This window comes from Marmota flaviventris, chromosome 2, assembly GCF_047511675.1.
Source record: "Marmota flaviventris isolate mMarFla1 chromosome 2, mMarFla1.hap1, whole genome shotgun sequence".
Lineage (NCBI taxonomy): Eukaryota > Metazoa > Chordata > Mammalia > Rodentia > Sciuridae > Marmota > Marmota flaviventris.
Window position 1 is genome coordinate 71,726,529 of NC_092499.1, and position 27,903 is coordinate 71,754,431.

The 27,903-nt window shown below is 32.5% G+C and overlaps 1 protein-coding gene across 3 annotated transcripts in view; it reads right to left on the bottom strand.

Annotated features, from left to right (window-relative positions):
• Positions 1 to 27,903, bottom strand: part of Slc38a6 (solute carrier family 38 member 6) — a 57,545-nt gene that overhangs the window by 16,077 nt on the left and 13,565 nt on the right. For all 3 annotated transcript variants that reach the window (XM_071607992.1, XM_071607993.1, XM_027929376.2), the window contains exons 4-6: positions 20,419 to 20,471; positions 16,981 to 17,020; positions 7,093 to 7,171 (exon numbers count right to left, since the gene is read on the bottom strand). In XM_071607992.1, the coding sequence (XP_071464093.1) occupies positions 7,093 to 7,171; positions 16,981 to 17,020; positions 20,419 to 20,471 (172 nt within the window). The remainder of the gene's footprint in view (positions 1 to 7,092; positions 7,172 to 16,980; positions 17,021 to 20,418; positions 20,472 to 27,903) is intronic.

Below are 27,903 nucleotides of genomic sequence, written 5' to 3' on the forward strand. Positions count from 1 at the left end.
CTCATGTATTACAACCATCACAAAAGGCCTACTTCCTTTTGTTAAAATGTTCTTATGGGATCTTATTATTCTTATTAATGAATTTACATTTAGGTAATATACAAAAATAATTTTTAATTACCAAAATAACATTCCACTGAATATTCTGTGATGAAACTAAATATTTGGTATATAGAATTTTCTCCTGTTTCATAACAGTATTGCATTCAACAGTTCTCATGCAGGCAGAATGTTTTCTGTTTTAGATGATTATCTTAGAATAGAATGCCATTATAAAAATGCTACCGGTCTTCAACCACCAAAATTATAACTGCTTAAAAATAAGATAATAGGGCTGGGGTTGTAGCTCAATGGTAGAGTGCTTGCCTTGCATGCGTGAGGCCCTCGGTTTGATCCTCAGCATCACATAAAAATAAATAAATAAAAATAAATAAAGATATTAAAAAATAAATAAAATACAATCCTTAAAAAAATTAAGATAATAGTCAATGTTAGTGAGAAGGGATGAGGTGTGCAAAAACCTGGTAAAAGTATAAACTACATAAATTACCTTTATGGAATGAAAATTTGCATAGTTAATGAGAGCTTTCAAATAATTGAACCCTTTACCACTTAAAAAGACTATTAAAAATAAAGAAGCAATCAGAACAAAGATTTTTGTACAAGTTTATTGAAAATATTTAAAATGGTAAAAACTGGAAACAAACATCTAACACCACTACAATTCTGAAATAACAATATGTTGAATATTCACTAAACATAATATGTGTATATATATATGTGTGTGTGTGTGTATAGCATGATACTATTTTGAAAAAAAATATGGATGCATTAAAAATTGAAAGGAAGTATAGTGTATTGTTAGCCATTTTCTCTTGATGGTAGAAAAATGGGTAATTTTTCTTCTTTGTAGTTTTCTATATTTTTCCAAAGTTTCAGGATAGGGAATGACCTACCAGCTCAGAAAATATTACAATCTACATATAAAGATGTTAGAATAATGAGAGGGAAAAAAGATCAGTTAGTGTGATTATGTATTTGTTCATTAAAAACAAAAATCCAGCACAGCAAATCAACAATAAAAACTGGATGTTCATTTTTAAAATGCCAAAAGGATACACTTAAAATACCCAAAGTAGATATTTCTATGTGGTAGCAATATGAGCAATATTTATTTTCTTCTTGTTTGCATGTGTGTGTGTATGTATGTGTTCTCTCTCTCTCTCTCTCTCTCTCTCTCTCTCTCTCTCTCTATATATATATATATATATATATATATATTTTTTTTTTTTTTTTTTACAATATAAAATTCATGTATAGAAATTTTTAAAACTTAATTTCCCAAGACCTTAACAGATTTGTATGTAAAGGACAATGAAAGATAGGCAGGGGTTGTGGCTCAGTGGTAGAGCGCTTGCCTAGCACCTGCGAGGCCCTGGGTTCGACCCTCAGCACCACATATAAATAAATAAAATAAAGGTATTGTGTCCAACTAGAACTAAAAAATAATATAACTAGTGAATATATATGAAGAAAAATCTAATCACTGGCTTTAATTAAAGAAATAATCACTTTGTTAAAATTAAACTAGTACAATGATTAAAAGATAATATTGAAGGATGTATGTATGATGTATGTCCATCATACATGCTACTGATCTTGTCAATTAGTAGTCTCCTCTCAAAAACAATTGTCAATATGTAGCAAATACAATAAAAATGTAGTGGTAATCTATTCTAAGATAACCATCTAACCGCAGAAACAATTCCACTTGCAAGAGAGTTGTTGAATGCAACACTGTTATAATATTAAGAAACAGGAGAAAATTCTATATACTCAACATTTAGGTTTATAACAGTATATTTAATGCTTTAAAAAATCTAGTAAAATGGAAAATGCTAATGATATAAATACAAACTATATGATTATTAACTATAAAGAGCTGGGAGAATTCAAAGAAAATAGAAGATTAGAAATTAGGTAGTAATAATATTATATATAATTTATCAATGTATACTTTTCTAAATTTTCTGTAATGAAGCATAACATACCCAAACACATGCACAACAGTAATAAAATAAAATCCATGCTAAAATGGGAGCTGGGTGTATCAAAGGGCAACAGGGATTTTTTCAAATCATTTAGTAGGTGATCTTAGAATTCACTTTGCAATAATGCATCATCTTTCACTCTCAAAAGGTAGCCAAAGTCTTCCACTCTCATTTTAAATTAAGAAAGTGTTTTCTTCTACCTGGGTTTCAACCTCTGGCTTCTAATATGGACATTATGATTCAGTGCACATCCTTCACATCTTTGTTTATGAGGAAGTCCTCCCTCTCCACAGTACTTTGAATCAGTCCTATTGGGTGCCACCAACTTCCTCTTTGATCATACTTTTTCCTTCCCTACCTACCCTAATTTGTGTCCTTAGGACATGCATGTGCCAGAAGATATAACCTATGCACAAGTATTTTTAGTAGTCACATACCTGAACCTGTGCTTGCTACATGTGCAAGTGCCCCTCAATCCTTTGTATGCAGGAAGTACAAAGAAAATACACATATTAACAATATGAAATGAAAAAAAAATATGAAATGATACTCAACATATCTCTTTTCTAGTCACTCTTAAAATTTAAGACCCAAATTGGAACTTCAAAATCTCTCTCACTGAGGAACACCTGGCAACTAAATTTCTGAAAGTGGCAAACAGCCCAAGGCTCTATATCAGACTCAGACAGTTGCAGTGACAGGAGAAAAAAAAAAATGCCCAAAGGAGCACTGGTGCAGACTCCATCTGTCAGTTCTGCTGTCCCTGATAGGTAACAATACTGCATTGTATATTTAAATGTCTGTCAAGAGGTATATTTCATATGTCAAGTGTTCTTACCATAATAAAACAAAAAATCATTATAAACCAATCGGACTCTTCAAAAATAAAAACAAAACAAAATGACATGAAGGAAGAATTGTACAAAAGCGAGTATGCTAATCCCTAGACTAGGACTCTTTTACATAAGATAAAAGAAGCACTTTGAAATCCTGAACAAGAGTTACTTTATATTATTTCAGATCACAATTCATGTATGTCCATAAAAGTCACATTACTGACCAAAGCACTGAACTGTGGGTCTGAAGATAACTTTACCTCCTCCCAACAGTAACTCAGAATTAGAGTTATGGAATGTCAGAGCTTGAAAAAAACTTAAGAGATCATCTGGTTCAGCAGCTTCATTATGTCTGTGAAACCAGCAACTGGATGATGATGATTTTGAGAGTAGCAACGGAAATAAATATTCTCTAGTCTTCAAAAATTATGGTACTTTTCAGATACTACATCATTTATTTCAAGATCATGCTTTTCACAGGACTGAACTTTAAATTCTCTATGAGAAAAGGATTTTATTGTAAACATAATTTTTCTATCCCTGGCTTGGCTATTGGTTATCATTAATCATTTCTTATCCTTATTAATTTATGTAAATAAAGGCAATTGTAAAGAGAGTGCTTTCTTTAACATTTACTCATTAGAAATAAAGGCAATATAGTGATATAACACAGTAAAGTTAGTTTAGATTTCAAGTATAGGTCATAGTCAATTGTCTCAGCCTGAAAAATATAAACCAATAAAATTTCAAAAAGTACATATTAAATATTTTTTTCATAAACCAAGATTTTAGAAAAATATATTAATCTATCTAACAGAACTCCTGTTTTCCTACTATGATCTAAATACACATTCTCTTTAAGCCAAAAGAATTAGAGTAAAAAGTTTTATACTTCCTAGAAAACTTGTTTGATCTGTTGATTTAATCCTGTATGATAAAAATGTTACAAGTATGAAATATAGAGTATAAATCCTTAGCTGTATTGTAAATGCTTTGGCATGCAGATGTTTTTTCCATTTTTTAATGAAAACCAGATTTATTTATAAGTTGCTTTAATTTCATTCTCGAATGGAATGGAACAAGAGTATCGTATGTTCTGAATTAGGATCTTACTCACATCCCATATCAATTATGTAACTCAAATGCAAGACAACTTAATTGTGTCAATCATATTCCCCTGACAAGATCATTAAATGTTAATAGAGAGCTTCCAACTTTTAACAGCCATAGATTTAAAGAATATAAGTTATTCTAAAAAAAAGATATATCATGAAAGTTCAGTGTAAGTATTTAGAGACCCTTATTGATACACAAAATACATGTATGAAGATGTGAATTTGGTGTCAACATGTCTTGTATATAGAGATATGATAAATTGTGGTATAAAGGTGTATTAAGAATTGAAAGGCAATAATAATAATTATAATAATAAGAGATCTCATGTAAAAAATTTTTAAAAAGTATTTATAGCTTCTGATTTTTTTTTAGAGAGAGAGAGAGAGAGAGAGAGAGAGAGAGAATTTTAATTTTTTTTTTTTTTTTAAGTTTTCGGCGGATACAACATCTTTGTCTGTATGTGGTGCTGAGGATCGAACTTGGGCCGCACGCATGCCAGGCAAGCGCACTACCGCTTGAGCCACATCCCCAGCCCCATAGCTTCTGATTTTTAATAGTAATTTTTGAAATTAGAATATAATGAGTATAAAATTCTGTATAAAGGTTTATGTCACAAGGTTATGCCAAGCCCACAGATAACCCAGAAATAAGTATGCCTGAAAGATCTTCATTGGAATTTATAGTAAGTCAAACCCTAAAATAAAATCCTATCAATATCATATTGACCTCATAGAAAAAAATACTGCTATTTAACTCTATCTAGAAATAAACTGCCCTAAAAGATAATAAAGTCGACTATAATACATTTGCTTAAACTATTTTTACAACATTAACCTTTGAAAATTTTGGTGCCTTTTAACCAATTAATATAGTCACTTATTAAGTGTTTCAAGACTTTGAAATTCAAAATAAGTGAATATTTATTATGGTGAAAACAACATGAGGTCATTATGTGCAATTTTAAACATAAAAGAGATGATGCAAACTAGCCTCAATATTTTGAAGTACACATTTTTTGAAAAACCTGTTTCTGACACAAATATAACATTTTAACTAATTTTTTACTAATATGAGTGAGGAGAAATAAATTTTAATTTTTAAAACAAACCAGAAAAAAACCAATAATGTAAATAGCAATTAATTTAAAATGAAGTTGATAAAAGGATCAGTTTAGAGATAGAAGACCTAAGTTTCAACTAGTTCTGTCACATAGTACTTTGTTTCTAAAACTACATTTCTCTTTCCATAAAGACGTATGACAATAAAAAATATAAATAGAAGTCACCAAATTCAGGACCGAAAAAAAAAAAGGAAAACACATATGACAGACAACTATTAGGATTAACATAGATTAATGATACATTCAAATTTGACTGAGCTTCCTGGCAGTTTGAGCAAAAAAAGAAAGAACATCTTCAATACAGTTGCTATCAATGAAATTTCTTAATTCTCCACATTTACGCTATATTATACGCTTAAAGGCATGTATATGTACAATATCTTATTTCACAATAATTTTTGTTAAGGCAATATTGGTAACCCAATGATACCAGGTAAAGAAATCTAAGGCTCAAAGTTAAGTTAAATGGTCAAAAGTAGTTAAATGCCTGAGGTTATTAATATGAAATGAATACAACATGCTTCATTCCTCTTGGTTGAGCATTCTTCATTCTACTTCATGTTGCCTTGAATTCTTAGCTTTATATTATCAAATAAATTTCTCACATAGAATTTGAATATTGGAAGCTATCCTCAGTATTCTTACAAGCAAATACAAAAGTGAATTTCAAATAACTATTTCTTATTTAAATCAGTTATCAAACTAAGCATAAAATCAAAATGTAATTATATAAAGCTGAAGATAAATCAAGGTCACTGTATCAGATGTGACAATGAATGTATAAACCTCATAAACTATAAAGTACTCTAGAAGGACACTATCTTCTTATGATGAGAAAACATTAAGGGTTTTTATGACCTTTTTTCAACCACTTTTTCTTGATGATTCCTATTCAGATCTAAAGCAAAAACACCCTCCTTACCAATATGTATCTTCATTTGTCTAAGTAGAATTCCTTAATGGAAACTATGTTGTCAAAGGTAAAAAATAAATTTTGAAAACATTCCCTGCAATTACTGGGGCAAAACAACCAAAAAGGGCTGGGGATGTGGCTCAAGCGGTAGCATGCTCATCTGGCATGTGTGCGGCCAGGGTTCAATCCTTAGCACCATATACAAAACAAACAAACATGTTGTATCCGCCGAAAACTAAAAAATAAATATTAAAAAACAAAACAAAACAAAAAAACAACCAAATATATAAACCTAAAAGCTGGCTGAGTTTTATGTAGTGATTTGAAAACTGTATAAAATAACTTGACAATGAAAAGAATTTATTCTGTCTTTTCAAGTTCATTTTTCAAAAAAAAATCTTGTTCTATATAAGGAAAGGGAAAGAATAATTAATTTTGTTTTTTTTCCCCATAAAAAAAGAGATACATCAATATAGTCTATAGGACTCAGACATTTTTAAATAAAGGAGAAAGTATATTGTGTTTTGGTATTACTTGAATTAATGTCAAAAAACAGGAAATGAAACAAGTCCTTATAAATAATTTTTTAATCATGCTGTATAATAGAAATCTCACACAGATGTTTGTAACTTCACATTCTTTGTTACTGTGATTTGTTGAGAAGTGACAGCAGAATTTTTCACTTTTTCGTGTTTAAGACCTTTATTATCAGTACTTTTAATCTCCTCCCTGCCCTCACCCCAATCTTTCATATCCTCAGAAATTTATCCTTCACTCTTCTTCAAGAGTTCTCTCTGACCTGTCTTGTCCTCTCTCACACCCTGAAGGAATGCAAGGGCTTATTTGGTGCTTCACCAAATACACCACCGAGCTTTGTACGCAGTGCGTAATCACAAAAATATATGCAGAGTGTTTTCTCCTTTATTACTATCTACCCCATCTAATCTGCAAATGTCTAAATGACAAGGAATACATTTGTTTCACTTGCCACTACAGCTTAATAAATATTTATTGAATTAATAAATGAATGGATACAATGCGAAATATTTTTCTTACCCACTATAGTCTCCGGTCAAAAATTCTGAAATAGCAGCAGGAAGCTCTGTTTTAATAATTAAAAGATAAGATGACATAGCTGCAAAAAAAAAAAAAATTCTATTAAAATTCCATAATTTTTAACCATTTAAAGAGTAATCTCTCCAGGAACACAGATGTCCATTAGAGATGGAATAACATATGAAAGACTACTTCATAAGGTACCACCCCAAAGACATATATACCAGGAACAGAGATAAGTAATTTTGTAGAGAAGAATAATTGGGTAAGTACATTAAGTATCCTTTGTTTATATTTCAAATCTAGAGCAAAAAATTTAGATAAAAGGGTCTTGATTATAGACCACTTTATAAACAAAATTTTGTTTGAAGTTTTGCAAAAACTCTCTTACACGTTATTTCCCATCTAAGGCATCAGAGGTTAGTTTAGTAACTGACATAGAAACAGAAGTTTAACAAGTAGGCCAATAACTTTGATTATTTTTCCTTTGTTACTAGGGAGAAACACCATTCCAGCAAGTCTCGTTCCCTCTCTCACTTGCTCTTCCTCTATTTGCTACCCACCCCCACACTATGGACACAAGTTATTATAAGGCAAATATAGAACAATCAATTATATTCAAAATTGTCCTCTGAAACAGATTAGAAAGATCCATTAGAAAGCATTACGTAAACTGAAGTTATAGAATTTCCAATTTTTACTCCACTTTTACTCATCTGCATTATGTAATCAGAACCTGAAGCTAGTAATAGTTCTCACATTTTATCTGACAGGATCCAAGAAATAACTAGTTTTTATATACTTTAATAATTATGTTATTGCTGATATAGCCATAAAAACAAATTCTATGAACCTTCCATTATTAACATGGCTATAGAATACAGAACTCATTTATCTACAAATTCTTAAGTTTAAGCTTAAATAATTAAGTATAAAAAATGCAGTTGATTTGGAGTCAGAACCTCAGTTTAACAGAGCAAGAATCTCTCTTCCCTCAGAGATTAAGAATATGTTTTTAAAAAAATAGCTAATGAGGAAATGTTCATGAAGAAGAAAGAGTGTACTCTGTGTGCACATTAATTTTATTACTTATTTAGATTTCAGGAAACATTTCACTTTCTCCTTGGACCTATAAAAACCAAGAACACAAATGAATGCCAAGTCTGAATGATAAAAATCATTTGATGAGAAGCTTCAATAGTTTAAGAAGAATGTGCATTTCTCAATTAATCTATTAGAAAACTAGCTGAATTTCTCCATGATTACAATGCCATGCGACCACTTTAACTTTAAAAAAGGGACTCCCATTAGTTTGTATGTGAATTTGTATGAAGATAGACTATCACTCACATTTTTTAAAGTAAAATAACATACATCTATGGCAAAGTAAAATTTAGAATGGTTAAATAAATAATCACTTCTTTATAATAAAAATATGCATATACATATTTTTCAGTGCATGGGTGTTTCTTTTTCCCCAGAAGAAATGCAGCTGATGATTAAAACCTGCTAAGATGTTTCTTCAAACTCTTTTACTTTAGGGTACTACAACTGATTAGATGTGAAAACGTGTTCTATGTTATTCATATTCTCATAATGAAAAATGTCTTCAATTCAGTACAGAACAGAAGCAAGGTTTATATCAACCTCCTCCACTAAAGGATTTGGAGTCTCTACCATATTTTATCTATTCCAAAGAACTATACACATGTGGTGCAATGATAAAAATCATGAGTTGATTTTTTCCAAAACTATCCTAAAACTAGAGAGAGAGGAAGAGAGAGAAAGAGACAGATATTCAAACAAGGAATGCAATGCAGACTTCCAACACAATGTAATTTATGATTTGCCCATCAGTCTTTCTTGCTTGGATTAATCCAACACCACATGCATTTCTAAAGTTTCAGACATTCATCTCTTTCAGTAATTTTCTATTATTTCTTTTGGATCTTTCATTGTAAAAAGCTTCAATGAATATGAGATCAGATTTCTTTCTAATATACAATCTGTCATTCTTTCCAGAATTTCTATTAGCCCCTGGCTAATCATTTGATCACTTTTATCCTCTCTTGTAGCCTTAACTCTTTGGCTTTCAAATGGGAGTCCTGTTTCATTAGATTCCAGTCTGAAGAATCATGTATATTTTAAGAAATATGAACTCACCAAACACATGTTTCTCTCTCTCTCTTAAAAAAAAAAAAAGACTTCAGCTTACAAGACACGAATATAGTAAAACACGCAAACTACTGCTTCTTTCTTAGAGAATGCTGGCATATGTTTTAAAAACTACAAAACCACAGAGCTTACCATGGGGGGAAAACCCCTACTGATTAAGCAAGTAAAACAAAGAAAGACACTACTCTATTCACTATCAAAATTATTTTTTCTTAACCACAAATAAACTTTCATGCAAGGACTAGTACCTTAACATATTATATTACATATAATACAGAGAAGAAACAAAAAAGGTTACCAAATGCACATAAGGTTAGGAAATACATCTTAACTGCATCCACATAAAAAGAACAATCTGTTCAATAAAATGAGCTGGAAAAGTTTCAGAGATATAATATCAATTGGAAAGTTCATATATCCATTGTTTTTAACCAAAAGGTTCACCAGGTCTAATAGCTGGTTGCCATATCTTTTGTCTCATGTCTTTTATTAATAGCATAAGGAAATGTTTAAAGACTTATCTTAGAGACAGGTCATAAGCAAGAATTTGTAAATGATTATTGCTGACATCAATACACAGTGTAGACTCCCTAGTACAAGACACAACATGTTGTAGTCCAAATTAATAGCTGTAACAGGGTCATCCATAAGCACCACAGTTATGGTTAAGTAGTTCTGAACTCCATATCACCAAAGCCAGTATTAGTGCTAGAAGACATACCTTGATGACAGTTACTCAGCCATTACAAATCACTTAGTTTCACCACATTAACTAAATAGATATCTTTTGTCTTTCATTTTAAACATAACTAATAGAACTCATTTCATAGAAACTGCCCTGAGAAGGAAATTTAAAAATCTGTCAACTAATCAAAACACAGAAATTGAAAGCATTCTTTAAAAATCATGTGGAGAAACAACTGCTACATTAAAAAAGGACTAAAATAGGGTAAAATTAGATTAGGCTATAGTAAGTAGTAAGGTATTAATATTGGTTGACTTAATCATAAAAAGAAACACATGAGCTGAGCCATGGAAGGTTGAGGGAAGAGATGCAGGAAAAAAGTGGAAGGGGCTCAGCAGGGACATCCAAGAGAACAGCCAAACTTTTTGAATTCTGGATGCCTAGTAAATGCCTGGCAGTATTCTAAATGATACAGAAGTTGCTTCTTCATTAACTTTCACACATTCCTGAGAAGTAGATATTATTTATTTCACAGATAAAGATATAAAAGTACAAAAAAGCAATAATATTTAAGCTAGTGATAGCTGGTGTCTCAAGTTTCTTGGCTTGAGAAACTTGCTTAGTATGATATGAGCAAGTGCAGGAGAAAAGTGAAGCAATCAACCAAAGTACAGCAAAAATGAAGAAAGTCTATCAAAAGGACCATTCTCCAGAATTCCTTTTGTATTCTTTTCATTAGCACTTAAACAACAAACTGCTGAGTTTAATAGTGGTTCAAAGAAAATAAAGAATCTATAATGAATGACATTAGTCAGAAGCTTTATCTACACTATAATTTTCATTTCACCTTGAGATGTATTTTCAATTTTGTAACTGGTTTGGCAAAGTGATTAGTTCAAAATTCACTGTTTCATCACAGGACTTTATTGCATTTACCACCACGAGCGGACTGTGTTCACAGCTATGATTATAGTTCTGAAATTTCCTAATCTCATATATTTGAGATTTAATACTGCTTGGAAATCTAAAAAAATCAAAACAAAAATCAATCCCTCCGACCCCAAACTCCATACTCTTAGAGACTATTTTTTCACCAGCACTCTGAAAATGCTTTTCAATTTGTCACTAGTTAAACATACAACCTTAAGAAAGGAAAGACTTACTGAGCTTGGACCTAAGAAATCATTAGTTTACAAAGATAATTATTCATTTTGTTAAACAGTTAAAATACATGTGTGAAGAAAGGATTACTTACAGCTGTTTTAAAAATAGAATTATGTTTTCAGCACTTGGGGGGAGTTCAGCAACTTCTTACAAGGATTAGTCAGTCAGCCCTAAACAAACAGATGTACTATGGGAGGAAATAATAAGTTTGCCTTTCCATTTACAAGACATCATTTTATTTCAAAGTTGTTTTTAGTCATGGATAATAATGGGTTTATTCAACATGTCTTATTAACCTGGTGCTTCCACTAAATGTAGAAATGCCACTGAAATTCTATCCTCACTTAAACCATATACAATCTCTCTGTTTTTAAAATTTTTTTTAATAAATACGAAAACAATGTCATTTCCCTAATTTGCGCAAAATATAAATCAAAATATATGATGGAAAGTATTCCTCCACAACCTTAAAAAATACTTTGCTTTATCATGTATCAAGACCTTAAATTTAAATAGAAAGTGATCAGAAAATCTACTATTTTGAAAATCTCATAAACTTCAAAAGAAACCATTACTTGGGCTGAGATTGTGGCTCAGTGGTGGAGCGCTTGCCTAGCACAGGCTGGGTGGGACCCGGGTTCGATTCTCAGCACCACATAAAAATAAAGGCATTGTGTTGTGTCCATGTACATCTAAAAAATAAATGTTTTTTTTTTTTTTTTAAAGAAACCATTACTAAGAAATACACTGTTTTGTAAGCCTCTTTAAAATAACATGTTATTAGTATATTTTGTCAAAGGAAGTGATTTCGAAAAAGACTTTCCTCCCGAATTTCCTGTACTTCTATTCTGAGTCAGTGTTTTCTAGAATTTTGCACAATTCTGCCCCAGCTGACCCAAAGTTGCAGTTTGACTACAGATAAACTGACCAGCAGATGGCGATGTAACAGCATGCCCAGTCCCAATTTCCCAAAGGACAATAGGAATTGAAATCTGACAAAACATCTGACTCTTACTACTTTGACTATACTCCACCCTCCCCCTCGGCCCCACCAAGAATAGAGAAAGAAAGTAAATTCAACTTGTTTAATATTAAATTTTAAATATGTCAAATACTGAGAATTTGAGATTTTTTTTATAGTTCTCAACTTAAAATGATTTTATTTATACTTTCTTGTTTATAAGATTTAGAAATTGTATTAAATGAGTATATAAAGGATTGGTGGGTTTCTTTTAAACCATGGATTCCCAAACTGATGGGGCTAATCAAATCTGCTAGAGTAAAGTTTGTGTGTTCTGTGCCAGAATAGAAAATCTGGGTCATTCTAAGCAATTTCAGGAGATTTCAGTAAGACTACTGTTTAGGATTCTCTAATACATAACAACAATAAAATATTTAATCTCCTTTGAGAAACTGAGGCTTTAAAGAACTAGGAAAAGAATATGCTGTCTCTGGTAGTCCTTCATATTTATAAAAACAAAATGAGTAGTTTAACATTTTCCCAGGAGCCACTCAAACTTCCATGTTCTGAGTTGGGCAAAATAAGAAATAAGAAATAACATAAATTGACTTCACCTTTATCATGTACCTGTAAGAATTAATAAGACTTTCTCTGGCTTAACTATAATGAAATGGGGTTTACTGTTTCATTTCTAGTGATCTTTTAGTCTACTAAATAGTCTTTCTCATGAGTTAAATTGAATATGAAAGTAAATACTTACCTTAATTTTTAGGAAAAGAATCAATGCAACAGAGTAAAAGAAACTATCTTGAAACTACCTACACTTATTTTCTGCTACAATTCTTAATCATTTTATGGTTAGCTAATCAAATTCAAACTCTCTAAATCAGGATTCTCTTGCCTAACAACAGCATTCAATATTAAAATTTCCAGACACCTCTTTTCTGACTCTGTCCTGGCAGCAATGGCTCTCAGCAAATGCTACTCCAGTTTCTGCAAAAACAGGCTGCAGAGGGTTACCTCTGGAAATGGCCTACTTCAGGGCCCTAATTTGTTACTGTTGAGAGGAGATCAGGAATCACTGTTAAGTAATATTTTACCATACGGGTCTTCATTTTCCAAAGGCAAAGCTTCTTATAACCTTAAAATAAGGGCTCTAAATTTAATGAGTTGCATTTTTTTTCCATTGTAAAATTTAAAGATTATTGACAACAGTTGATTTTTTTCAATCAATTTGTCAGGTCTCATAAGGGCCCTGTGACTAATACTTGGTGCCTGATTGGTCTTGGGGGATTGAGATTTTTCTGTGAAGCTCTGACAGTCGATTCTTTCTGAAAGAAACTATATGCTCACTTATATACTCTGTGGTCTTTTCTTCCGGGTCAATCAATCATTTCACTTTTTCCTCTAAGGGATACTAAGCTGGATCACTAGCTTTCCCCTCTCTCTCTTTGTCTTTTATTTCTTGCTTTCTTCTTATAATAAATACTACTTACTGAATGCCAACTATGTACTAGTAGTTAGGATATAAATAAATTAGTAAATTACTTTTATTCCTGAAATATGGAAATAGAGGGAATAACTGGGCCTTTGCTAAAAAATCATTGCAACAAAGATTGACGAAGAGCAATTTATGATGATTTTTGCCTTTAAAGGCCTGTCTGTTCCATAATTTTTTTCATAAATTCACCAAGGGCATCATATACTAAGAAAAATAAGAAACATTTAAATGTTACAAAGGATAAGAGTTAGGAAGCATTAATCTAAGATATTATCACTTAATTAAAAATAAAGATGCCTCCTCATTGACTGTTCCTGCATTAAAATGTTAATGCCTGAATTAATATGCCTCCCAGTGCCAAATTAGAATCCCAATGTTTATAAGAAGGGATTCTAAGCTCCATACTTTTCACCCCCAATAATTTAACCAAGAGAAGAGTGAATGAGTTCCTTCAGACACACACCTATCCAATGGCAGAGACTGGAGTAGACAGAATTCAAGGTACTTCACTTTTAACCCAGTGCTCTGCACATAAGAGTAAGCTTCAGATTCCATTATAATAAAGGAATATTGCATATCTGTCTAAAAAAAAGAAAACTCTGTGAAAATGTTTTTGATTATTATTCAGTGGGCTTTCAATAAATAAACTTAAATGATGTGAAGAAAATAATGAGGTTCATCCTAGAAACTAAATAATGCCAGGCGTGATGGCACAGGCCTGTAATCCCAGAGGCTTGGGAGGCCAAAGCAGGAGGATCATGAATTCAAAGCCAGCCTCAGCAAAAGCAAGGTGCTAAGCAACTCAGTGAGACCCTGTCTCCAAATAAAATACAAAATAGAGCTGGGGGTGTGGCTCAGTGGTCAAGTGCCTCTGAGTTCAATTCCCGGTACCACCACCTCCTCTCCCCACAAAATTACAACTGCTTCTAAATTTTTTTCAAAAAATTCTAAAATAAGCAAATCAACTAACTTGGAGTTTGGAAAACTGATGATTTATATACCATCAAATTCAAGATTTTGAATTTGAACATTCTGTCAATTGACCAAGCCAGTTCTGTTTGAATGTCTTCAGGAATAAGAACACCTTAAAGGAGTATAGGTCAACCCTATTATCACACAGTTTAATTATAAGGGTATTTGCTATGGTCTGAATGCTTTCTATAAAGCTTATGTTTTAAAAACTTAATCCCCAATATAATAGTGTTGGGAGGTGGGGTCGAATGAGAGGTGTTTAGGTCAGAAAGATTCCATTCTCATGAATGATTTAGGTACATTGTAAAAGGGCTTAAGCCTGCAAGTTTGATGTACCTCACCATATGATACCTTCACCTAGCAATAGGGTCCTCACCAGATGTGGCCCTTCAATCTTGGACTTCACAGCCTCCAAAGCCAAAAAAGTTTCTGTTCACTTTAAATTACCCAGTCTGAGATATTCTGCTAAAGGAACACCAAACAGACTAAGACAGTATTCTAGATGAAGAAACCAAATCAACTACTCTGTAGATGTCTATCTATTAGAACCAGTTTTGCCCTCTCTTTTTCATTATTTCATTTTAGCCTTTCAAATATGTGAAGCTAGTGATAGATGTAACATTCCCCTTTTTTCTTCTTGATAAATATATTCAAAATATTAGAAAGTACTTGGAGATAGCTCATACAAATCATTTTGGCTCCATTCAGTTCAAGAAAGGTTTATCAGGTTCCAGTATTGTGCTGGTTGCTGAGAGAAGAAAGAGAAAATGATACATAATCCTTGCCTTGGAGGAGATTACGTGAGGGAGAGAAGCATATTTGGAGATGTCAATCTAATAATAGCAAGTGCCAAATTAAAGTCATGTCTAAACAAGATTATGAAACAAGAAAGAGACCAGCTGGAATACACAGAAAGATATAAAATGGGCATTGTGGCAAGGTCATGAATTTGGAACCAAATTCCTAAACCGAAAATTCTACATAATTTGTTAAATAATGATTCAACCTAATCTAAACTGCCCCTATAAAAATTCCTAAAGAAAGAGACGAGTTTTCTTGATTTCTAGAGTGAAGTATAAAGTAGTGTGTGTTAGAAGAAGATAATTTGGTATGACATCTAAGAAAGCATTCTTCTCACTATTTTTTTTTCATGAAATTCAAAGAATTAAATCATTCAGATTCAGGATTCAAAAACAATAGAAAACACAATTCATTAATAGAATGTTAATTTTTTCTTGACTAAGAAATTCATGAAAATATAACTTGGTTGAACAATATTTAATGTGAAATAACTCAGATCTCTTCAATTAAACTTTACTAAGCTGTCATCTTAAAATATTTTAAACTGTTACTTATAAAGGGTAAGATTAAATTCATTTGAGCCCAGCACAGTGACCCATGCCTATAACCCCAGCAACTCGGGAGGCTGAGGCAGGAGGATTGCAAATTCAAACCCAGCCTTGGCAAATTAGTGAGGCCCTAAGTAACTCAGTGAGACCATGTCTCTAAATAAAATACAAAAAAGGGCTGGGGATGTGGCTCAGTGATCGAGCACCACTGGATTCACTCCCTAGTACCACACACACAAAAAAAAACCCCCAAACCAAAACAACAACAACAACAACAAAAACCCACACAAAAACAAACTTCCTTTGACCATACAATCTTGTATAAGATTCAAATCCATGTCAACCTTCCCTATGAATTGTCTTTTTACATTAATGACATTTATTTAGCATTCCAGTCAATGATAAAAGAAAATTAAGACACTGTTCAGCTCTCTATACAACCTCATTCCGACATACATACATGACTCCTATATTTTGAATTTAAATGTTTAATACATTCAGTCAACTATCTATAATTAATAGTAATTTTTATTTCTACATAGTTCTCAAAATTGGAATCATTTATAGAATCAGTTTTAATAGAAATTAAAGATAAATGTGAGAATGCTTCTGATTTGTTTCAAATTTATTTCTTAAACCACTTGATCATTTTTAATTTCTTAATTACAATGGGACAACTGATTGTTCACAGCTCAGAGAACACCAGTCACTATAAAGTACTGCCTGCGAATGGGGGTGATTATGAGAGGATAAAAGTGAGGGGAAATATTTTGGAATTGTCTGGAAAGTTTTTCCAAAGTGTATCCCATCACTATCACAACCACAGAAAGCCAATGTTTTAGAGATGTGTCACAGACTTTATAAGAAGAATGCAATCAAGGTTTAGCCAGAACTGAAGTTAGAAGCCTTGTGACAAGCACTGCTAAAAAGGATTCTCATTAGGCCAATGCTCAGGGCTTCCGTAGATACTTCCCTCTACACATCACTTTCCCAGTTAGATGTATAGTGAGGCAAGCACCCAAAGAGAGACAATTATTTCTATCACTTATGTGCAATAAGTGGTACACTTTTAATTGCTTACCTCCAATATTCTGAATTATTATGGTGCCTGCCACCACCACCTATAAAAGAAAAAAAATGTATTCAGAAGATAAAAGGGGAAACTATGTAAAAGAATTAGTATTTTATTAAAATCCAAAAACTAATACTATAAAATAGATGCAGAAGTCATGATAATGAGAAACAAGAATGAATAAATTGACAGTTATTTGTAATACAAAAAATTAATAAAAATTACACAAAAAGGCTTTCTTTAATAGTTCCACAATTACCATAAAAATGTTTTGCAATTTTTTGGCAGTCATTTCTGAATAGTTAGACTTGTTAAAAGCTAGTAATTGGTGATTATCAAAGTTAAAAACCTGAAATTGAATCTGGGGAATCTGAGGGTCCCTTTCATATTGGTTTTACCACACTACTTTAGCAGGAAGACCAAGATAGCTTGGAGTGTGCTGTGCCAGTGTAGTCTTGCATAGAAGGAAATCATACACCTTCTGAGTATATTAGCTTGGCATACTCCTAGCTTTTGAAAATTCTATGCCAGGGATTAATAAAGTCTATAGCAGAAAACTCCAGAGCAAAAACATTCTCACACCCTGAAAATTTAGACAAAATGTTTCAAGCTCAATAATGTGAAGTAAGCTGAGTGTAAGAAAATAGAAAGTAGTGAAAACTGTAGTCTATTGGAGAACTCCCCCTTCAAAATGGAACAGTTTTGCTACTCAGGTCTGGTGAGTTGATGACATGTGAGAACACACATCCAGTGTAGCCAGATCTTCTGATTTTTAAAGGAAAATCAGAAATCAATGTTTTTCAAACTTTTATGATTATCAGCTGGCAACATATTAAAAATAAAAAAGTTTTGAGCCAAACAATATATGCCTGAGGACTAGTTCAGGCTGCAGGATTGCAAGTTTATGATCTTGGATAAGACCTCTAGGAAACTCAAGGAACATTTTGTCCATCCTTGGTGATAAGATGTATTCAGAGGAAATAGTTAAACATTGCACTTCCATTTGAGCTTTCTGAGGACTCAAATCTTGGTGGACTGCAATCATCAAGGGATGTTTGGATCTATTTAACATCATTCAGTCCTCCATGAAGTGGGAACAGATCAACTGTCAGGCCCATCTCTATTAGGAATTCCATCAGTGACACAAAATTTGTCTGTCCTGGAAACAATCAAAGGTAAGGCCTTGGGGTCTGCAGAGAAGTGATATTGAGTTGAAAATCTGGCAAAGTGTCTTTAGGGATATGGTAATTACCATTCTAATGTTTTCCAGAGGGAACTCTGCATCACAACCCACTTAAAAATTAGTTTCAAACTCTGTTATTTATGAAAAGACTATTTTAAACTGTACACTATCTTCAGTACAAATTATACCTACTATCACACACACATATAATATTTGAATGTATTGTCTATCATGAATGTATTATCTATCAATATATTGCAAAGAAGTAATAACATCTTAATAATTACTTTTCCATTCTTTAGCTGAATTTAAGCATTTAATATCTACAAAGCCAGATGAATGTGCCATCTTCAGTGCCTAGCCCAATGCAGGGCATGGTATCTATTCAATAAATATTTATCTGATAAGTAAATACATCAATTTAGAGACATTTTTTGAAATCTTCCTTAAAATTTCAAAATATTTCAAAACAACTGATTCTCAGAATACTATCTTGTATCATATTTATATGAAATCTAGAGACAATAGGAAAGTTTCAACTCACTTGTGAAGTGGAAAGGAAACACAAACAAGTAATAATTCCTCATCCAAAGTATGCTCTGTCTAGTGCACCTGCCTATTATGAACTGGGTGCACATATTAAAGTAATAATGCAACAGCTCTAGAGTTTTAGGAAAAGGAGACTCAATCCATTACTCTTCTTTTAGATTGTTGCTGCCCAAGGATGCATGAAATACTAATGTGAAATGACAGTGATCAGTGATCACACTTAGATTCATGTTTACAGATCACATTAACTGGGGAGTTTTCTTATATAATAACTTTTTTTGTCCTTATTCTTTGATTAAACTAGCTGTATCAAATTCATCACTGATTACACTAAACCTCTTGATTTTAGGAAAGAGAACCTGTTACCAGGGATGATGAATACAATCCTTTACCCTCAAGTAACATATTTCCTGTTTTGTGCAAATTTCAAGTTTTTAAGGTCTAAGCCATGAGGCCACCTAGTATATGATTTAAACATTCCCTTTTATACTTTAAAAACAGTTAATTGGAATATAAGTACAAGTTTTTTTTTTCCCTCTCCATTATATAGTTGTATCTTTTTCCTCCCATACTCACTCCTTAGAAGTTAATTTAGCTGCATGTGGTGGCATACACCTGCAATCTTACATATTTGGGAGGTTGGCACAGGAGAATTGCAAGTTCAAGGCCAGCATGGGGGATCAATAACTCAGGTTAGCCATTTACAAATAAGGTACCCTTTTAGATTAAAAGCAAAAGAAACAGTATGTGAGGTGAGACATATGTTACTTAATTTAGCCATTCTGTAATCTGTATATATATTTTATAACATTCTATACATGGTAAATATGTACAAATTTTGGTTTTCAATTAAAAAAAATACAAGCAAACAAAAATACAAAAACAGATTTATAAACAGAAAAATTTCTGTTTGGAACCAACATAAATATGGGTTCTAGAAGTATGATTAGCTCTTCAGGGGGGGAAAAAAGTACTATAATACTGATAGCAATGCTCAACTCCTGATAATCTGCGAAAAAAGATAATGTTTTTCTCTAGCTCTGAAATGAGAATACCTATAAAAAATGAGTGCCACTAAATTTTGCTGTCATCTTTCTTATTCTAAGTAGGAAATGTAGCAGATTTATAATCTGTAGTCACAGGTTGTGGAATTGGCTTTATGTAATTGTTGATAAATAGGACCCTTGGGCTGGGGTTGTAGCCCAGTGTAGAGTGTTTGCCTTGCATATATGAGGCACTGGGTTTGATCCTCAGCACCACATAAAAAAATAAACAAACAAAACAATGTTATAAAAAAAAATAAGACCTTTAAACTGCTCTGGCCCTTAATTTTCTCACCTATAAATGATGGGGTAGTTAGGTAATCTTTCAGGATTGTTTAACTCTCAAATTCTATGATGTTAGCTGGGCTCAGTGGCACACATATGTAATCTCAGTGTCTCGAAAGCTGAGACAAGTTCAAAGCCAGCCTCAGCAATACCGAGGTACTATGCAACTTTGTGAGACCCTGTCTCTAAATAAAATACAAAATAGGGGCACATATACTTGTTCTCTCTTCCTGCTCCCATCATTTTCTTTTCTTCTTTTTTTTACAAACTTTTGTTTCCTTTTATTCCCCCAAAGTCTTTCTATTATATATACTTGTCTCTTAACTTGAAACAGAAGGAGAAAATGCCTCTTTGGTTTTGGACACAATAAGAAAAAAATAAAATTACCTTTCCGGGTAATCCAAATGCAAAAAGTCCAAGATCTTCATAAGATGTTACAGCTGTTAAGAGAAATGATCATTTTCACTTTTACACAAACCATTTATGTGCCAAGTCTTCAAGGAAAGAAAGGTATTCTACTAAAAACTAAGCAGAGTATAATTTTTAGGATTCAGGCCCATCAGAACTAGACATAAATATGAGGAAAAAATAAAGGTAATAGAAAGAAAGGTGAACTTAATTAGGTATTTTATGTAAAGGTCTTTAGAGCATTAATCTCCAGGATATATAAAGAATTCAAAAAATTAACACCAAAAGAACAAATATCCCAACCAATAAATGGGCAAAGGAAGTAAACAGATACTTCATGAATAAGAAATACAATCCGTCAACAAATAAATTTTAAAAAGTTACACTTCTCTAGCAATTACAGAAATGCAAATTAAAACTACACTGACATTCCATCTCACTCCAGTCAGAATGGCATTTATCAAGAATGCAAATAACAATAAATGTTGGGGGAAAAGGTACACTCATACATTGCTGGTAGGGCTGAAAATTGGTGCACCCTGGAAAGCAGTATGGAAATTCCTCAAAAAACTTGGAATGGAACCACCATTTGACCCAGTTATTCTACTCCTCAGTATATACCCCAAAGACTTAAAATCAGCATACATCAATGCAGCCACATCAATGTTTACAGCAGCTCAATTCACAACAGATAAGCTTTAGAACCAACCTTCAATAGATGAATGGATAAGGAAAATGTGATACATAAACATTAGCTATAAAGAAGAATAAAATTACGACATTTGCCAGTAAATGGATGGAACTGGAGATTATCATGCTAAGTGAAATAAGCCAATCCCCAAAAAACAAAATGCCAAATATTCTCTTTGATATGTGGATCCTAACAGACAATGGGCGGGCAGTGTAGAACAGAAGTTCACGGCATTAGACAAAAGGGAATGAAGGGAAAGGAAGGGGGACAGGAATAGGAAAGACAGTTGAATGAATTGGACATAACTTTCCTATGTTCATATAAGAATACACAACCAGTGAAACTCCATATTGTGGAGTTTCACAAGAACGGGATCCTAATTAGAAAAAGTTATACTCCATGTATATATGTCAAAATATACTCTCCTGTCATGTATATCTAAAAAGAATAAAAGAAAAAAACAAATTCCTTTGTTTATTGTTAAAAAAGTCTTTGATAAATTTCTTCGTTAAATCTTTAATTTTCAACCCAAAATATAGCCCACAATGCCTGTGATTTTCATGTCCTTTTATTCAACAGTGATGATTTCCCCTTTAAAAAAAATCACCAAGGACTCCTTTTATTAATGTGTTTCATATTCTGAAAGATTTTTTCTCTCTAATGGCACATAATAATTGTTTCCCATTTTTATTAAGCAAAAGTTTCTTATCAGTATAAGGTAACCATTGTCAACACAGTAATCTTGGTTACCAACTAACAATCATCTATGTATCTACCTGACATCCCCTCTGCATCTATTTTAAATAAATTGTATAGACTGGTCATGGGTCAATTTGTGATTTCTCTAAAGTGTTCTGAAATACTGACAGTTGCTCAAACACTTTCAATATTAATTCTGCAAACTCCTAGTGGCTTGGGTTCACCTGTCCTAAAACTACTGGATGATCACACTAAATTTAAAGCAGAAGTAGTGACTTTTTTTTTTAGTTAGTATCTCCCTAAGTTGTCCAGGCTGACCCTAAACTTTTAATCCTCCTGCCTCATCCTCCCAAGTAGTTGAAATTATAGGCATGTACCATGGGCCCAGCTAGAATTAACAACTTTAGTAGGAACTTTTGAAGACCTGTGGTTTATAAGGACAGAGTCCTTAGGACAGAGTATGTAGCAAATCTCAAGGTTGTTTAACCAATATCCAGGCTATAAGAATTCAAATGGCATAATTACTTAATATCCCACTTCTCCCTATACAGTACTTGCATACACATTGTCCAAATTTAAGTTTTCACTGCAAAAGTTTCCCCAAACTGGATATGTAAATAAAAGTTAGATAAAGTATTAAAGTTGTACAATACTTTCAAAGACATTCACTCTTCCAGGTGTCTAGCATGATAATAATGTATTAACGCTGGAAGCAACACTTTTATCCAACAATTAGTAGGGCATATACTCTTCTTCATCATAAAAGAATAATAAATTACATTCTTATTTCACACATTTAAGCAATGTATTCATTAAAAAGATGAAAATTAAATGGCTCATAAAGGAACCAAATTACATCCTTAGTCCATATAGCTTCATGTTTAAGTTAGTAGTGCTATCATTTGTGTGAAAAGTGCATAAAAAAGGGGGAGGCTTGGGATGTGGCTCAGTGTTAGAGTCTGTAAACAAGTCAAAATAACACCTGGCATTTAGCCAGGGGAATGTTAGAGTTCGTAAACAAGTCTGGATGGTGCCTGGCAAAATGCCAGAGGGAGTGGTTTGAGAAGTAACAAAAGCGAGCCATTAAGTGTAGAGATTCCTGATTGGTTGACTGATGTATCTAGTTTATGCTAATTAGATAAGCTCTGTGGAATGTATAAATACTGCTACTGTCCTGCAATAAACGGCTCCTACTCCTGCTGTATCAATCTACACAAGTTATTCGTCACCCCCCCCCCCCCCCCTAGTTTGCTGCAGCCGGACTGCGGCAGCTCAGTGGTTAAGTGCCCCTAGGTTAAACTCCCCATTAAAAAAAAAAAAAGTTCATAAACTCATAGTGCTTATGCTAAAGAGAAGCAGATACTAAGGCATGGTACAATAATACACATCTCCCATTGGCCAAATATACAGCTCATCATTTCCTAAACCCAGTTTTAATAAACTGTTCAACATAAACATGGGTTTTCTTTTTTTAATTTTTATTGTTGGTTGTTCAAAACATTACATAGTTCTTGATATATCATATTTCACACTTTGATTCAAATGGGTTATGAACTCCCATTTTTACCCCGTATACAGATTGCAGAATCACATGAGTTACACATCCATTGATTTACATATGGGTTTTCTTATCAACTTCCACTTATCAGCAAAATATTCGTTTGTACTTTCATAACTAAAAACTTCCAAGTATATACAAATAAACATTTGTAAAAAAATATATGGCCTTTATATATTATAATATAAACTCAGAAAGAAAATAGTACAATATTAAAAAAATATGGAGTTTTAGTAATTAAGAAAAAATATTTCAATTTTAATCTATTATCAGGGTAATCAAAGGATTTGAAAAATCCTTTGAGAAAACTTTTTGGGTGATTCAGCTATTTTTAAAAATGGAAGCCGGAGGCGGGGGCACACACCTGTAATCTCAGTAGACTGGGAGGCTGAGATAGGAGGATCACAAGTTCAAAGCCAACCTTATCAACAGTGAGGTGCTAAGTAACTCAGTGAGACCCTGTCTCTAAATAAAATACAAAATAGGGATGGGGATGAAGGTCAGTGTTTGAGTGCCCCTGAGTTCAATCCCTGGTACCAAAAAAAAAAAAAAATGTATTCACTTAATGCTAAACACAGTACACAAGTATAATTTAGTTTTGAATTTGAATTTAATTATAAGTAGAAACCTTTATGCTTTAATAGTGAAAGATTTCAATAATAATTTTATAAGGGGTAGATTTTTGATCTTTTTAAATTATTTTTTTAATACCTTTATTTTATTTGTTTATTTTTTTGTGGTGCCGGGGATCGAACCCATTGCCTCATGCACGCTAGACAAGTGCTCTACCACTGAGCCACAACCCCGGCCCAATTTTTGATATATTTAAAACACAAAATTAAAAAGCAGAATTACGAAACTTTTAGGACTGGCATTTTCCTTCCTATGTGAAAGGCCAAAATTCTTTGCTTCAAATACACACATTTTAAAGTAAATATCATTACAAAAAGTAATCATTATTTTAATCAATAAATTTTTACTAGTTTGTTTTAACATTCTTAAACCTAATTGACAGCATTATATATAGGCACAATTCCTTATACTTAACATTCCAGTCAGCCTTGGTACATATATTAAACCAGAAAATTGTCTACACGTTAACATGCATCTAATTTGGCATTTAAAAGGTAATTTTATTAGATTTTTTATTATGTGAACCAACTCTCCAGAATATCTGTGATCTGTCACTGAGCCATGAGATTAAAGAAATATCACTGTTTTTAGCATTCTTATAATATTACAATTAAATGTGTTCATTCTTTTTTTCTTTCTTCTTGTTTTCTTTTTCTTTTGGAAAGTCCCTTCTCAGAGATGCTGAGTTAGTCGGTCTTGGGGTGGGACCTGAGATTCTATATTTTTTTGTTTTATATTTTCCACTTTTTTTTTATTGGAACACTACATTTGTAACATAATGATGGGATTTATTGTTACACATTTGTACATACTCACAATATAACAATATATTTTGACCAATACATTATTCTTCAGAATAATTTTTTCTTTTTTTTTAATATTTTACTTTTTTGTTGTACACAATATCTTTATTTTGTTTATTTATTTATGTGGTGCTGAGGATCGAATCCAGGGCCTCTCATGTGCTAGGTGAGTGCTCTACCGCTGAGCCACAACCCCAGCCCCAAGAATAATTTTCTTTCCAGGAATTTAAAGCAAGGAAGCTTTTCTGTTACATATGGGAATGCATCAAATATCTTCTTTTCAAATGACTTATTTGGCAAGATTTAATTGTTTGTAAGTTATCAAGAAAATACTCATCAAAGAGTTTAACTCATCGCAGAGTTTCACTAGGGTTATTTATTTATTTGTTTATTTGTTTAGGGATGTGGGAATTAAAACTAAGACCTGATACATACTAGGCAATAGCTCAACCACTGAGATACACCCCCAGCCCTGTTTTACGTTTAAATAGCAGAAAATAAGTATAGAATGCATATTTAGTAAACATGAAAAACTAAATGGATTGTTTATTATGACCAAACAATCCTAATACAAAAGAATCTGAAAAGAATAGATATGCAACCTTCACTGTTCCAGGAAATATAATCAAACTAGTAGATTAAGGAAGACAATTTAAATTGCAACTTCTGACATTTTAGCAATCTCAAGCTTGCTCTCTGGTTCTATTATTTTTCAGTTTTATAAAAATATCACTAAGGACAACAAATTCTCAAACTGAAAGTAAAAAAATAAAATTAGACTTTTAAATGGAGACCGAGTACAGTGCTCAAGTCCTAATTCTAACGTTCTAGTCAGCATGTCTGGGTAGTCATTCAATTCTGTCACTGTCATCAGACTCCTTTTATGTTGCAAAAATTAGAAGCACTTTTCCATGCCTGGACATCATGAATATGAATAATGGCTTTTGGCTTAACTTTGAGGCTTTACTAAAATGTGTACACAGTCAGCCAAAAGCTTTATTTCCACATCCTTGATTTTTAATGGTTTTCTGGAGCATCTCAGCATATAAACCAAAACACCAATGAAACACTTTTTTAAAGTTCTGTTCTGTCACGTAAGCAATTTCTTAAAATGCTGGTAACAGAATAAACTGGTATTAATGGTTGGAATGCGATTTGATTTGAACAATCAGTGGTTAAAATGTTTAGAACATTTGACCCCTGGGAGCTTTTATATTAGGAAATAAGATTAAAATCAGAGAAAGATGCAAAGATACTCGTCACAGCATGGCATACACTAGATAAACAAAACTTAAATGCTCAATAACAATAAAGGGTTGATATAAATTACAGTAGGCATACCTGATAGAGTAATATAAAGCCACTAAAAACTGTGTTTATAATAACATGAAAATGCCAGTATTATTTAAAATACAACAAATAGGATTTGAATAGCTCTATAAAACAAAACACAAAATGAGTGGAACAAATTATTCATAAATGGCAACAGTAATAGTTTAGTCTTTATTCTTTTTTCCCTTCTTTTTCAGGTATTTTATTTTATTTTTTTTTAAATATTTATTTATTTATTTTAGTTTTCGGCAGACACAACATCTTTGTTTGTATGTGGTGTTGAGGATTGAACCCGGGCCGCACGCATGCTAGGCAAGCGCGCTACTGCTTGAGCCACATCCCCAACCCCGTTTTTCAGGTATTTTATACTACCTATATAATGGGGGTAGTAGAACTTTTTTTTTGGTATTGGGATTGAACCCAGGGGCACATAACCACTGAGCCACATCCCCAGCCCTTTTTAAATTTTTTATTTAGAGACAGGGTTTCACTAAGTTGTTTAAGGTCTAAATTGTGGAACTTTATTTTTAAAAACCATAAAGTTGGGCATGGTAGCACACACCTGGAGTTTAGCTACTCAGGAAGCTAATGAGGAGGATTCACATGAGCCTACAGGTTAGAGACCAGTCTGGGCAATATAATGAGATTCTGGCTCAAAAACAAAACAAAACAAAACCCCAGAAAGACCCCCACGATACTTGAGTGGTTCCATTTTCTCTACTCAATATCTGACAGATTTCATTTAAGTTGCAATTTTAATTTTCTCTAGTGTTATTAACTGAAGCATTTCTATTATTTTTTTTGCTCTTGTATGATCAACATCTTATGAGAGATGTTTTAAGAGATAAAAAAAATAAGATATAATTATCACCAATCACATGAATAGGATATTCCTAAAGAAAAGAAATAACATTAACTATGAAATTAATCCAGTCTTTTACAGGAATTCATATAAGCAGTACTTGGCACAACCTTTCTTAAATAAATAACTAAAAGCAATCATTAGTAATCTATTTTAGGAAATTATTTTTTGATATTAAAAAAATCAATGTTATGTTTTGAGGAGGTAGAGAGCTATAAATCTTAATCAAAGTAAACTGGGGAAAAATTTCTTCTTTAATGTACCATCAAGGCACACTTTAGTGCTATTTTGGCTAGACCAAGAGTTTGGCCTCCACAGAAATCATTTGGAAAGCTGCTTCCCATGAAATAGTGGAATATTTCCAGCTAGTTACTCCAGTGTTCTGTCTGCTTTGCATTTTTTCCTCAATGAAATAGGACAATTAATAAACTCTGGTTACAGTACAGAGCCCAAGTTTCAGCAGCAGCAATATTATCTTTGGATCTGGATCGAGGGACGTGAGTTATTCAAACACAGTTTAACTCTCAGAAAGTTGGCCATTTGGAATGTGCCCTTATTATTCTGAAATTCTTTTCTTTCTTGTGTTTTCCACTATTTTCCTCTCAACTTTTTTCTAATAGTATCCATGGGGTCATTCATATTTTGAGTATTCAGTATGCAATTTAGTGGCCATTTCTGATCCCTCTTAATGTGTTTTAAATTATCAGTATACCAGCTGATTGTAGTATGATTTTAGAGCCCTATTTACAATAAAAGAAAATAGAATGCTAAGATATTACCATTTTTCAAGTAGCAATAGATGCTGTAATGCTGCATGGATAGAGAGGGTTCTGGGATCCCAATAAACTACTTAGCTCTGCAGTAAACATTATGCTTTAGTTTTAAG